The following is a 14,895-nucleotide window of genomic DNA, read 5'->3' on the forward strand; positions in this document are numbered from 1 at the left end:
TCAAACTTAGATGGAGCAATGAAGTAAGAGAATATATAATGTTTACTGAGATTCACTGACCTGTGGTCCAGCTACCCCTGGAGGCCCAGGGAGGCCTGGGGGCCCAGTATCTCCCTGTATTGGAGACAAAAGGACATAAAAAGTTAAGAAAATAATAATTCTGAGGAAAAGATCAAGTTGAAATAATCACCAGGTATAAGCCTTATAAAGCTGCCAGATTCTTCCTCATGTGTAGGCAAAGGGTACAAGGAAGCATACTATCAAATGTGGCCATGAAATCATAGGTCTAGCTACTACTAATATGGCTAGCTAGTAATGATATGGTATCCAGTTACCAAAGTGGCCCAATACCCGCTCCTTCCCACATTCATGTAGTTGATCTGTGACTAGCAGAAGATGGTAGGAATTAACAGTGCACTGCTTTTGCAATAAGGGTGAACAATGTCTAGCTCCCACCTTGTACTGCTTCTTCTACTTTTTCTCCTTGTCCAACTTTTCATCCTAGGAAACCCAACTTCCTAGTCTCCATTTCACTGGACAGCTCTATTGCACATTCATGTGGGAAGTAGTAGATAGTGTGAAGCTCAGTACTAAACTGAAAGCCATGGAAAGACCTTGACTGGTCATCACACAAAAGTTAAAGGCATTATTGAGGGCCACCATGGGGGAGATCTGATGCAGAACTAAAAACTTAGCCACATATATCTATTGTTTTTGGCATTAACAAATATCTGAGTGCACTCAGGATAGAACATTCTGTCAGACTAATGAAGTTGGAGAATTTCCCTGTGTGTGCACATGTGCTTTATATGTGCATCTACATGCACGATTATACACACAAGGCACTTTGGTATGATTGTTCTTGCTCTGTAAAACATAGAATGGTAGCTGTCCAACTCTGAAGCGGGGCTTCCTAGAGGGCAGGATGGGGATCACAGATGCTCCTGACAGGAGAAAGAGAGCGAAGTGGGTCTTCAGAATAGTTTGACTTCCAACACTGTTGCTATTGGTTTTCAACCCACAGGATTTCAACTCAACCTCATTGCTGGCACTGTGATGGAAGAGTGTAAGGAGTCCTGAATGGATTTAAATAAAACTGCCCCTAAGTGATGTGGAGCTGTCACCAGAGAGCCACCTGCTGGCTATACCCTAAAGGGAGGATTCCTGAAAGTAACCAAGTAAAGAGACTGACTTTCTTTTCTTTTTTCCTTCCTTCCTTCATTCCTTCCTCCCTTCCTTCCTCCCTTCCTCCCTTCCTTCCTTCCTTCCTTCTTTCATCTTCAGGTGAAACATGGTGCTTGAGGCACAAGAGAGAAAAGAAAGACTATATTTCATACCTGTGTTTGTAAAGTGAATATATGGGTAAATGAGTGGGAGCAGCAGTTTATAGTCTACATTAGAAGAATACATTTGGACTTTACCCTGAAGGAAGGAATCTTTATGTACACACTGCTAACAGCTGGCTTATGGGGTAACCTTAATTGGAGACGTCATCAGATGTCTCAGGATGTATGCAAACCCCAATGACCTGGGTGTGTGCGAACCTTGCCCTGCCACTAAGAAGGAAATGATAAAAGGGAAAGAGGAATCTCTGAAACAAAACCCAGCTGGCCAAAAGGGCACAACTAAATTTGAATTGATTTATTACCTCTGATCTGGTTCTCTATAAAAATGCTAAAGAAGATCCGGAAGGCAGAGTCTGCTCTGAGTTCCCAGGATGCTGGTCCTGAAGAAAGCAGCTTCTGCAGTTCCTGCTCTTTGTTTATGTGACAGGCAGAAAAGGGGGTCTGAAGGTCTACAGTGGCCACTAGAACGTTCTAGATATCTCAAAGTCAGACAGATGGACTGAAAGGAGGCGGTGGGAAAGAACCTCAAAGGAACATGAATGTTTCGACACCACCACACATTAGAATGGCACAGGCAAGACTTTCATAAAATGGCAAAGACCTGCAGATATTCAGTCTGCACTCCTTGTATTCTGCTGTGATCTAGACACTCCTAAAGCCTGAATCCTCTAAGAGAAATGAAGGCCACGTTGAATCTAGACAGTGGAATTTCTTCACTGGAGGGGAGGAGCCCCAGCTCTCCCTTTCCTTACCTTTTTGCCTTCTGTCCCTTCTCTCCCTGGTTTTCCTGGAAGACCCTTGTCCCCTTTAAAACCTGGCAGACCTGGGAGGCCTGGGGGACCAGGAGGGCAGTCGTTGCACACATCCTTAGAGAAGAAAAAAGAGACTAAGTAAATAATTCAGCTATTTGCAAGGCAAAGTGGTCCCACAGCCCACCCCTCTGGGTGATACTGGGTTATAAATGCCAACCAAGATGGAAAAACAAATTGATGGATTGTCATGGTCCAGGCACTTTTGTGTCCAAATTTATTTTGGCATAAATGAGTCTTGATCATTACTCTACTTTTCTCTAATTCTAGCCAGACACCTGGCTGGAAGTATGGCCTGAGAATGATGTCAAAATTCATGTAAAAAATGGCTCTGAGCATGAACAAAAACATTAAGAGTGCTCAGTGAAGGCAAACATTTAGTGTTACTAGAAATAACATGTTCTGCCCTGAGGACAGAGTCGAACAAAGCCAGGAGAAAAGTCTCTGCAGTGTGGCAAGGGAAAGTGGCTCCCGAAGAAAGGAGAACAAAGGAGGCTGCAGGCAGCTAGCACAGTATGTCCTGGCTGTGACACAAAGCCACATTGTGACCCTGCTTAGCCCTTTTCTTTTCCCAGGACAGACGTTTAATAAATGTTCCCAGGAACTCAGCTTTGCTTTTTGTCAAGACAGGTAAATGCTGTTCCTGGAGTAAATTCAAAACCTCAGACTTATCTGTGTCACCTCTTGACCTTGAAAGTTCCCAGCATGTCAAGTATCAAGTAACCTGACTATACTCCAGCCTTATCCTATCCCCCGCTCTTGGATCATCTGTTCCTAAGATCTTCTATTCATTCTCTTCTTATAGGAAACTTAAGTAATATAACAGAAAGAAAGCACTAAGAAAATAGTGAGACCAGGTAGACAATGCCCAGAACATTCAGCCATTGTTACTGGCCCATTACTCATTTGTAAAAGATACTTGCAAAGCTTCTGGTCTGTTGGATACTATGGTGGGACCACTGGCCATATAAATCTAAAGGTCAGTTGGTGTTAATCAACACAAAGTAAATATATTAGCCAAGGACCACTGATTGCTCTGTATAGGTCAAATAAAAGCATGTGACCACTCTATGGGTTCATAGTCAATGGCATACAGTCTTAAGATTTTTTCTTTTCTTTTTTTTTTTTTTTTTTTTTTTTTTTTGGTTTTTGAGACAGGGTATCTCTGTAGACCAGGCTGGCCTCGAACTCAGAAATCCACCTGCCTCTGCCTCCCAAGTGCTGGGATTAAAGGCATGCGCCACCACTGCCCAGCAAGGAATTCTTAATTCACCTGGGTTCTCCTCAAATTTCAGAATGTAGTTTTTTTGTTTTTAGTTTTGTTTTGTTTTTTGTTTGTTTTGTTTGTTTTGGTTTTTGATTTGTTTGTTTGTTTTTCGAGACAGGGTTTCTCAGTGTAGCCCTGGCTGTCCTGGAACTTACTCTGTAGACTAGGCTGGCCTCGAACTCAGAAATCCTCCTGCCTCTGCCTCCCAAGTGCTGGGATTAAAGGCGTGCGCGACCACTGTCCCACTTTCTGTCATGAAAGCAAGTTATTCTTTCTCTTGCTTCTCCCCTATGTAATCTTCAAATATACTTTACATATCTTCTACTCTAAGCTTTCCTGATGGCATCTGGCCAGAGATGGGCTCATCATGCTCTCATAGACTGGTCTCACTCTTGGGTGGTCTGCTTTTAAGTTTATTCTTTTCCCACAAAGTAGAGAGAATGAGAACAGTCTTGATCTTTGCAGGAACAGCTCACAGCAAATAGTCTTTCATGGTTCTGAGTTCAATAAGTGAAGCTTGAAGACCCAACCAACTGTCCAATGATGAACCAATCGATCAACCACTTGACTTTTTCATGTCTCATCTCATCTTCTTTCAGTATGCTATTTGAGAAACTGTATATTTAGATAGTAGTATAATTGCTGGACTATATGAAGCAATGGTGAGGTAAAATGGAGGAAGAACTTAGTTTATTTTAAAATTAGAAGAGCAGAGAAGATCTAGGCTTTTTATTACAGCACATTTAAATGAGATGTATAATTGGGCCATTGTAACAATGGATTGATGAAAAGATGAATCGATGTAGGTAGATGGCATGGATAAATGGATGTATGGGTAGGTGAATGACTGGAAGAGATAGGTAAATGGATGGATGGATGGATGGATGGATGGTGGATGATGTTTCAATGACTAAGTGGATGAGTGGACAGAGGGAGGGATAGATGAGCAAAAATGAAGCTAACTTGATGACAGCAAGAATTCAAGCTGCTAAGATTTTTTTTTTTTGGACCTGGAAATACAAAATCCTCACCACTTTGTCTTGTTTCCAGCAAAGGTTTTCCCTATAGTCTTACATAGCCTACTGTTCTAGAAAAATTCTAGATCCAACCTTCTGAACTAGTCTCGAATATCAGTCAGCACAAGATGAGCCAAGCACCCCTTAGTATTACTGATGTTCTTTTGGGCAGTTGATACCCTGGAACTCAGCTTCTCTAGATACTACACCCCTTATGTGGGTAAGTCATGCTTTCTCTGAATTTCTAGAGACTAACCATAGGTCCTTTTTCCAACCAGATGGTCATGACCAGACCTTACTGGCATGTAGCTTCATATCTCTGGCATATGACTTTACAAGGCTTCTGCCCACTTGGAATATGGGCTTATATTTATGAGCCTCAATCTCCTTGCTTGTGAAATGAGGAACTCAACTCCAAGAAATAATGAATGGAAAATGCCCAACATCTCAACAATCACAGAATTAAAGCACAATAAAGTATAGTTGATATATATCACTATGTGGTTTATTATTTGACAACCTACACCTAATGTCTTGCTCCATCTACAGACTCATCCATGACTCAATTATAGTAAAAAAGTCAGTAATAGAACACTGCCCAAGAACTTGGGGGAGGGGTAGGTAAAATAAGACTCCCTAAAGAGAGGCATTTCATGAAGACATTCAGAAGTTGGCCTCCCAGGGCAAAGATCTAACTACAGAAGTCATTTTACAGGGCGGGTTTCTACTGAGGCAATCTCCAAGCTGTCATGATGAGGTATGTGTTGTTCCAAAATGCTTAGGGACAGTAGTTATTTTGATAGTGAAAGACACCTTCATAGTTCCCGGTTAGTTGGAATAGACTGTCAGACTTGAACCTAAATCATCACAGTGGCTATAGACTCAAGAATCAAAGCAAAAGATGGCCAGCACCACAGTTCCAGCCAAATCCCAAAGGGCAGGTTATGGTCTAAAGGTTTCCAGGCACAGAGCACAAGTGCTCAAGTTATCACTATGCTTCTGTCTGCCTGGATGAACACAACTGCATCCTTTATAGCAGCTGGAGAATATCCTTTGAGTCAGTGTCAGTCTCAGTGCTATGGCAATGAAGTCTTATCCTCTCTGGTTATCACTGCCATACAGATTGGGATATCCTAAGGTTTAAAGGGTGGAGGCTGCTACAAACTCTGGTCCTCACAGAGCCACCAAACCATGAAGAATTAAATCAATAAAAGCCTTTAATAAACAAGAGATTGAACCAATAAATAACTATTTCATATAATCTTTGTGTAGAAAAAAAACTCTCTCCTGTCAATAAAAACTTATAAACACTAATCTATTCCTCATGTTTTAATAAAATTTGATTTTCCGTTAAAACATCTCAATGTATAGGAAGATTAAAAGCCTCAAGCTTATGTGATTTTTTTCATGCATTGTTTTTTTAAATTTGCCCCCCCAAAGAGTTCATATGTTAACCAGAGACCTTCAGCTGTAATTCAGTCAGTTTTAGAATGCAAGAAGTAGTGATCTACAACCATGTGAAATACAGTGTTGAGACAAAGGCTTGAAGTAGAGCCAGCCAAGGGTCCTCCATTCTCATCACCATGAGCACAGAGCTTCTTTCTGAAAATGAACCCAAGGCTGTTGTAGCCCTGCTCAGCTCTGTAGCAGTCAAGATTCAAGACCCTTAAGCCATGCACCTGGGCACCTCCACAATTCAGCTTCCAGTTATGACTCTGGCCATATCCCACTTCATTCTTGTCCAGTTATGCTAGGTGCTTTGTATCTCTCTGAGGAAGAAAATATCCCTCTGTAAACCAGTTATGTTTCCATCAAGTCAGGACTGTGCTGTCTACAGGCTTAGAATCTGTCTTTATCTCCAAAGGCCTGTGTTTTTATTCTTGAACAGCCAAGAACCAGAAACCAACTCATTGGTTCTGCATCCAGCCATTTTCCAAACAGAAGACATATTTATACTGGCCAAGTATAGCCTATGCACACTGGATTCTGATTCCAAAACAATCTATTCTATCTATTACCCACCTTGGTCTCTGGTTTCATATATGCACAACAGCAACATGAGTCATACCTACCTTATGGGATTGAAAGTAGATTAAACAATGTTCACCAAGCATTTGAACATTACCCTATGGAGAACTTCTGTTCCATGTCTGCACTGTCTCATCAGAAACCTCACAATTGCATAGGGTCATTAAGTATTTATAATGTGCCCAGTATGACCAAGGGCCTGAACTTAAGTTGTACATAATTTTAGGTAGATAGCTGTAAATGCTGAGAGAATTGAGTGCTCTTCCAGAGGACCCAGTGTGATTCCCAACATGTACATGGTAGCTCACAACCATCTATAACTCCAGTTCCAGGGGACCGAACATCCTCTTCTGGCCTCTGTGAGCACTGCATGCACATAGTACACATTCATACATGTAGGCAAAATACACCCATAAAACAAATCATTGATATATGTGGTTGGTGGCTGTCATATTGAATCATGTGGATTTAACAGATGCTGGTAACACAATGAATTCTTAACAGATGTTGTTGCTGCTGTTTTTAATACTATTGAATATTTGTTCAAGGAAGGGAAAAGGTTTTGAGTCCTGTACTCCCCCATCACCATTTTTAACACATGCACTTTTACCTTTACTAAGAGATTTATGTCCTCTGGAGACAGCAGTGAAGAAGGGCCCTGTCAAAGTAAAAATAAGTAAGTGCATACACACATGCATACATACAGTATCTTTCATGCATCTTCAGAGAGTGAATGGCCTTCAGAGTATAAGCTCTTTTGAGTATTCACAGCAGGTTTGAATAGTCATGGGATACAAGCAGGTCTATCAGAGTCCCAGCCTGGTAACCACCAAAGGAGACTCTGTCAGAGCAGTAGCCATTCAGGCTGTCCAGGCTTAGACATGTCTAGAGGTCTTCAGGCCTTCTTGCCCCCAATCTCTTCGTGTTGTCCCATCATGTTCTCCCTCCCTGTCTCTATCAAACCTTATTAGGTTACACAGATATTATGGGGAGATAAAGGGGTAGACTGCCTACAGTTTACCTGTCATGAATCTTCCAAATGGCCAAAAGCTATTGCTGTTAATCACTCACAGCCTAGTATGATTATAAACCTGTGTCTTCAGCTCTGGTGGGTGAAAGAACATTTTAAATAACACACTTTATTCTGGGGTGAAAGTATTTGGTTCTGGAAAGAGGAACTGAGTCATGCCTGAAGTTATGTGTGTAAGATGCTACAGCCACTGGACTCACAAACCTACTGAGATGGAGCATGCCCTATGATGCCTGTAGCCAATCTGCAGTACAGGAGAGGTGGAGAATTCAGACTGCATTGGGTTCAAGGAACACTTGGGGAAAAGGAAAAGGAAAGACAACTTACAGAGGAGTGGTACCCTTAAACATTCATTCAGGATTGGGAATCTCTGCTGTAAGCTGAAGACCGTGCAGTGGGCAGGAGCACAATAGGACAACTCCCCACATGGACTCCACTGAGAAGCTTGGGACAACACTGGTCTATAGTAATGACCCTGAAGAGAGTAAGACCTAGACGATTTCTCTATAAATTTCCATTTTTCTTAGCTCAGAGGCTTCATCTCATCTTGTAATTGACAAGCCAACTGACTGCTTTTGAGAAGTTAATTGCTGGTGGCTACCGAAGATTGATGTTGTCTCCTGTGCGGGAAAGTTCAACAATTCAATCAACACGCTGAGAAATAAACTGTGAGGTTTCTGAGAAACACTGGGGCTAGAATACCCCAGGTTTGGGGGTGGTGGAGTGACTAGCATGACAAGGAGAACCCACTTAGCATGCAGTTGCTAAAGGCGTATCAGGGTGAGACAGTCGCTTGTTCCCAGTTGTCAGCAGGAGATACTCTGGAGAAAAATCTGACCTTTCTAATAGAAATTTATTAACCTTTCAGTTTAAAGGGGAATTTTTTTTTAGTTGAGATCGTTTATGTTTTCCTGAGAAGGTCCTATGAGTTGTGCAGGGGGTGGGAGGGTCCAGACAGCTTCCATGGGACATTTTTAGGCAGTTAGCACTGTACTGTGATCTCTTATACCATTGCTTGTGCTTTTGAATATGTGGCCTGAGCCCTTTGAGTATGCTGAGCATTACTCACAGAGTCACCGAGAGGAAAGGGGGTGAATACAGACAACAGAAAGGCTTTGAGATAATTTCATCAGGGTCCTGCTCATATCATTTTTTTCTGTAACCCTCATGAAAGGTCTAAAGAAAGTCACTTTGGTTATGTGGGGAAATAGTAACCTTAGCTCAGGAGACATAAGATTCATAGCCAGGTATCATGGATGCCTTTCAGGAGTTGGCCACGTGCTAGAGATTAGGCCCAATGACCTCAGGTAATACATGGTGGAATGTAGACCAAGAGGACACAACCTATACCCACCTAGAGTCTCCTTACTCCTGCCCAGCCTCTGCTGCTGAGAACATTCATTAGCACTTATGCAGAAGCCATACGGCCAGTGATTGACAGGGAGGTGCAGAGATCAGGCCTTGCCTGAAGATGAGACAGCTCTATAGGCCACTCACTGTACAGCTCCATGTGGGATGGGGCTAGTTGAAGAATGATGGAGCTGTCTGTGATACTCGTATGATGACCATCTGTGAGACACAACTGCCTATACCTTCTGTTGCATTCTGCCAGTTTATCCTTGCAAGGTCATGTCAATGTCTAGCACATGCCATATGTTACTTTAAAATTCCATGCCTCTTGCCTGAGTCTTGCTCTTCTACCTGTTTCACTATGGCCTTTCCCTGCAATAATGACATAGTTTGCAAACAGCTTCATTGGCTGCTATAAAGCTGGGTCTGTGATGGAAAAAGGAGTTATTTTCACAATTTCCAATGTAACTTATTATGTATATATCCCCCTGGGAGTCTTCACTGGAAAGTGTCATAGGCCCAGAGACAGAACAAGATCCCACTCTTTCTCTGAACAAGATAGAGAGGGATATATGAGTCCACAACATTCTCTATGCCATCGGAACTTGCCTGAAGCCATGCCTGCCAAGAGGACAAGCAACTCCTCAGACCCATTATGAAACTTGTGTCCATCTGAGAAACTTGATTCCAACAGTAGACTGTGGGAAGAGTCTCCAGGTCTGAGACTCCTACCTGATGGCCATATTCTCTTGGACTTTGCTTAGCATCTTCTCATGGTCTATTTCCTCATGGAGAGGCCCTTTCCACCCACAGACAAGCTCAACCTTATGAGTTCTTCTGAGTGACTTGCTCACCTGGCCAAACCTTTGGTATCTCTCTCCTACCACAGCCAATTCAGGATGCGTCCCAGAAGGTAGGGTTACTGTACATTAGAGATACCTGTTGAATCTTCAATTGACTTGTAATCAGAACCTCCTCAAGCTCATAGAGAATCAGTCTCCCATTCTCATATGAACGAAAATAATGACTTCTGGCTATCTAAATGGTGCCAGCACTCAAGCTAGCCAAAAGACAGAAAACAAGCAAGTTTGGAATTTTCAATGGATGCCACTATGGTCCAGTTTCTATACTAGTTCCACACTCTGTCTTGTGTCTTGTTTCATTGTACCTCAGGGCTATCGTCCTCTGCTGGTCCATGGCAGTTAGACCAAAGGGAGGTCCTGTCAGGGGCTTGAAGGGTAAGAAGATGTGCACCTGCCTCAGGCCAGGCTTTCTGGCAGTGGCTCTGAATCCGCAGCTCTCATCTCACCACTCTAGCCAGCACCTAACTCTGCAAACAAGCTCCACACCATGGTGTATCCCTGGTTGCACTGCACCCCAAATGACTTCCCTCTGCCCAGTTGGTTCCCTTGTGAAAGCCTCTTGAACTGTCTTAATTGCACTTTATTTCTCGCTGGCACCCTGACTGACAGTCAGCATTCATCCAGACCGGGCAGGTGACATACTGGTTTTCCAGGAGGCCCTCTTTCTCCTGGATTTCCTGGTGCACCCTAAAAGAGAGAAGAAAGAAAGCCATCACTGTGGTGACCAGGCCCTCTCTATCTGCTGTATGCATCCCTCTATCGCTCTCTGCCTCAGCCAACTGTGACTTGGCTGCACTCAACTACAATTCACCCAACTCTGAAGGTGGGACCTAGTTGAGCTTTCCAGGTGACAGTGGTAAGAGTGTAGGGGAAAGTAAAACTTTCTATAAGTCCCTTCTAGAACCTCAAACTACAACCACCTTGTGTACACTGTGTGCATGCAAACACATATCCACATGCAAATCTGTCTTGATCTTTTATTCCAAATATGAGGGGTAGAAGTGGCTTTGAGAAGAAAATGTTTTCATTCATGACTGGATACTAAACTAATACAGATGTAGAGGCTCACAGCCATCCATTGAACTGAGTACAGGGTCCCCAGTGAAGGAATTAGAGAAAGGACCTATGGAGCTGAGGGATTTGCAGCCCCTTAGGACGAACAACAATATGAACTAACTAGTACCCTCAGAGCTCCCAGGGTATAAACCACCAACCAAGGACTGCACATGGTGGGTCTGATTGTTCTAGCAGCATGTGTAAAGTAGAAGATTACAAATTCGATCTTCAATAGGAGGAGAGGACCTCGGCCCTGTGAAGGTTCTGTGCCCCAGTGTAGGGGAATGCCAGGGCCAATAAGTGGGAGAGGGTGGGGTGACAGGCATGGGGAAGGGGGAGGCAACAGGGGTTTGTTCTTGATGTTTTTGTTTGTTTGTTTGTTTGTTTTTTGGAGGGGAAACTGGGAAAGGAGAAATTTACGCGTAAATAAAGAAAATATCAAAAAAAAAAAAAAAAAAAAAAAAAAAAAAAAAAAAAAAAAAAAAAAAAAAAAAAAGGATGGCAGGGGAACAGGTAAACCTGAATGTCAGGAAACAAGAACTAGAGGAGCTTCCTTTGTGAAATAGAACCCAGTGAATGAAAGAGGGTTATACTGTCCCTGTTTAATGGGGACCAAAAAAAGCACAGGCAGGATATAAGCAGTGAATGTTGCTGCTTACTAAAGCATCTTTGCCCTATTAAAAACTCAGAGCTGCCATTTATTCATTTTGCCAGTGTGTGTGTTTCTAATGCCTCTGGTGCCTAGCATGCTGCTGAGTATCAGGGACATGCAGATCCAGAACTCTGGGATCTTAGATCAAAGGCCAGGAGATGAAGACCAAAGATGTCTGCCATCAGCATCATAAATGGGTCTTGTCCCAAGGGGCCTCAGCTAATCCTGTATAATTCCTTTGAGGAGAGGGGAACAGGAAGAATGAGACCCAATGTCATCAAGATAGAATGACCAAGAACTAAGAGACAGTATACTGGAGACCCTGGAGTATACAGGGTTCTAAAAACATAATAATGCTTAATTAAAAAAAATGTGAATCATTCAAAAATCCACAAGTGGCAGAAAATTAAAAATACATAAACACTCTGGAGCTCCACAGAAATGTGGCTGAGCATGGATGCTGCTCACATGGAATGACTCTAAACACTGACTAACCCCATGGAACTTCTTTTACTTACATCCTGGCCAGCTGGTCCCTGGGGGCCGGGGAATCCAGGTAAGCCTCGAGATCCCTGATGAAAAAGAAAGACAGGCTCAAACTGTGAGAAGACAGGCCTCACATTTGTCTGGTATAATACCAGCAGTTGATAGGTAGCGCCTCTGCTCGAGGTGACTCAAAAGCAAAAGATGCACCAGCAAGCATACAGTGAATGCTTGAAAATGGCCAACAACGGTGACTGTTCCTAAGAAGAAATGCATCTTGGGAGCTCTCCAGTTACATTAGTATAAAATGAGCCTAACAAATTTCCAAGGTGGCTCATAGCTGTTGCTGCCTCCATGTTACAAGCTGGTAGAAATCCTCTCATGTGTTCCTGGCTCTGTGGCTGGGTAAAGCCAGAATTCAAAACCAGTTCCTCTGGCCATTTGGTTAAAATCACTAAATTGAGGTTCCACTTTTGTAATGGAAAGATGCTAACAGGCAAATCCAGTTTCAGTGTGCCCGACTATAAAACAGTAATATTGGAATAACTAAACCTGCCACTTCCACCCCAATGTTCCTAGAAGCCCATGCTCATATTTTGGAGAGTCTGTCTAGTGTGAATAATTTTGAGTGACTTTTGATTGCCTCTGATTTACAATTGTGCTAAGAGTCCTCCATCTAAAGCATACCGTACCGGGGGTCCTTTATCTCCGGGTTGTCCTGAGGGGCCCTAAGAAAAGAAAAAAGTAAATTATCTTTACACAATGGAGTACTACTCAGCTATTAAAAACAATGACTTTATGAAATTCTGAGGGAAATGGGTGGATCTGGAGAATATCATTTTGAGTGAGGTGACCCAATCACAAAAGAACACACATGGCATGCACTCACTGATAAGTGGATATTAGCACAGAAGCTTGGAATACCCAAGATACAATTCACAGACCATATGAAGCTCAAGAAGAAGGAAGACCAAAGTGTGGATACTTCATTCCTTCTTAAAAGGGGGAGCAAAATACCCATGGAAGGAGTTGCAGAGACAAAGTGTGAAGCAGCGACTGAAGGAAGGACAATCCAGAGACTGCTCCACCTGGGAATCCTTCCCATATTCAATCACCAAACCCAGACACTATTGTGGATGCCAGCAAGTGCTGGCTGACAGGAGCCTGGTATAGTTGTCTCCTGAGAGGCTCTGCCAGTGCCAGACTAATACAAAAGTAGAGACTCACAGCCATCCATTGGACTGAGCACAGGGTCCCCAATGAAAAAGCTAGAGAAAGGACCCAAGGATCTGAAGGGTTTGCTGCCCCTTAGGACGAACAACAATATGAACTAACTAGTACCCTCAGAACTCCCAGGGACTAAACCACCAATTAAAGAGTACATATGGTGGGACTCATAGCTCCAGCTGCATATGTAGCAGAGGATGGCCTAGTCAATGGGAGGAGAGGCCCTTGGTTCTGTGAAGGTTCTATGCTCTAGTGTAGGGGAATGCCAGGGCCAGGAAGCAGGAGAGGGTGGGTTGGTAAGCAGGGGGAAGGGAGAGGGAACAGGTGTTTGTTTTTGTTTTTTGTTTTTTTCCGAAGGGGAAACTGGGAAAGGAGATATCATTTGAAATGTAAATAAGGAAAATATCTAATTAAAAAAAAAGAATAAACAAATTATCAAACCAAATAAGAATGTTCATGCTCATATCACCATTTAAACATGCTGTGGTCATTCTTAAAGACCAAAAACAAACAAAAAAAGGGCTTCATGTAGCCCAGGCTGTCCTCAATATTATGTAGCTAAGGATAACCTTAACTCTTGATCCCATTGCCTCCACTTCCCTAGTTCTGGAATTACAAACATATATCACCAAGCTCTGTTTTGTAAACTGTATTGCTAATATACATTCCTCTGTCTTCTCCTGAACAAGTGTCACACACTGTTGCTCCCACAGGGATCCTCAGTCCTGTCCCACCCCTTCCACATACCTCTGGTGTGCCCAGAGTTTCCCATCTTACATACCCTTGGAGAGGCACTGGTTCCTCCTGAACAGGCCAGAGTTTAGTTTATCTATGAGCAACTCTGTTTTCAAAGAACAAATCAGCCTGTGCCATGACCCTCTGCTACCAGACTAGTGTTTTCATACAGAATGGTGACATGCCTTTGTGCCTGGACTCACCTTGTCATACTTGGGAAAGCCCTGCATAGTGGAATTAACCACGCCCCTGTCCTCAGCTCACTATTCCCTGCATCTTGTAGCAGTACCCAGGAAAGCATAAGTATTCCCAAGAGGGAGAAGAACGTTCACTCAAAGGCCAGGGTCCCTGCATTGTGATAAAATACCCAGATCCCCTATTGCTTTTGTCCCTGAGCTGCCAGAGAGCAGATAAGCATCTTTACAAGTACACAGTGACACACCAGGGGAAGCAAAGATCTAAGGAAATGACAGAGAAGCATAGCCCTGAGGAAAGTAGGTCTGTTTGAGGCAGGGACAAGAAGTCTAGGTTTTAGATCAAGATGTTTGAAACACACAAAACAAAAACAAAAACAAACAACAAAACATGTAAAATTGGGACATTTGATGGATCATAACAAAATGCCATAAACATTTATGTGCTTTTTCTCTTTTTTTCTGGACAAAGCATCACAGGCTTTGTATGATAAGGTATCCACCACAACATTACACTTTGCTACTGAGTAGAGTCTCAAAAAATGGCCTCTACAGACACAAGCATTTCCATCCCCTTTCAACATGTTCTGTAGACCAGGATGCAGCCATCAATGAGCAAGCAGTTTTCTATGCAGAAGTATTTCACCTCGTAAAAGCTAGTGGAGTGTGAATAGCATCACTTAACTATTGATGGGTTCTTATTATCCAACTCTCATAGCACTTGATAATGGCTAAATCCTTATCCATACACAAGGAAGACCAAATAAAGACACAGAGAGGAGTATACAGAAGGGACTTTCTACTATTGGTCTCCATGCCAAGAGGGGCATCAGATGCTA

The 14,895-nt window shown here is 42.8% G+C and overlaps 1 protein-coding gene and 1 long non-coding RNA gene across 4 annotated transcripts in view; one reads left to right on the top strand and one right to left on the bottom strand.

Annotated features, from left to right (window-relative positions):
* The window catches only part of LOC116073526, a 66,279-nt gene extending 61,376 nt beyond the window's left edge, over nucleotides 1-4,903 (top strand). For all 3 annotated transcript variants that reach the window (XR_004111848.1, XR_004111852.1, XR_004111853.1), the window contains 2 exons: nucleotides 1,025-1,178; nucleotides 4,717-4,903. This is a non-coding gene — a long non-coding RNA (uncharacterized LOC116073526). The remainder of the gene's footprint in view (nucleotides 1-1,024; nucleotides 1,179-4,716) is intronic.
* Nucleotides 1-14,895, bottom strand: part of Col22a1 (collagen type XXII alpha 1 chain) — a 248,131-nt gene that overhangs the window by 63,295 nt on the left and 169,941 nt on the right. Inside the window, exons 41-46 of the mRNA XM_031345491.1 lie at nucleotides 12,593-12,628; nucleotides 11,936-11,989; nucleotides 10,352-10,396; nucleotides 7,077-7,124; nucleotides 2,099-2,212; nucleotides 61-114 (exon numbers count right to left, since the gene is read on the bottom strand). Coding sequence (XP_031201351.1) covers nucleotides 61-114; nucleotides 2,099-2,212; nucleotides 7,077-7,124; nucleotides 10,352-10,396; nucleotides 11,936-11,989; nucleotides 12,593-12,628 — 351 coding nt within the window. The remainder of the gene's footprint in view (nucleotides 1-60; nucleotides 115-2,098; nucleotides 2,213-7,076; nucleotides 7,125-10,351; nucleotides 10,397-11,935; nucleotides 11,990-12,592; nucleotides 12,629-14,895) is intronic.

Source organism: Mastomys coucha, unplaced genomic scaffold (genome assembly GCF_008632895.1).
Source record: "Mastomys coucha isolate ucsf_1 unplaced genomic scaffold, UCSF_Mcou_1 pScaffold11, whole genome shotgun sequence".
Classification (NCBI taxonomy): Eukaryota; Metazoa; Chordata; class Mammalia; order Rodentia; family Muridae; genus Mastomys; species Mastomys coucha.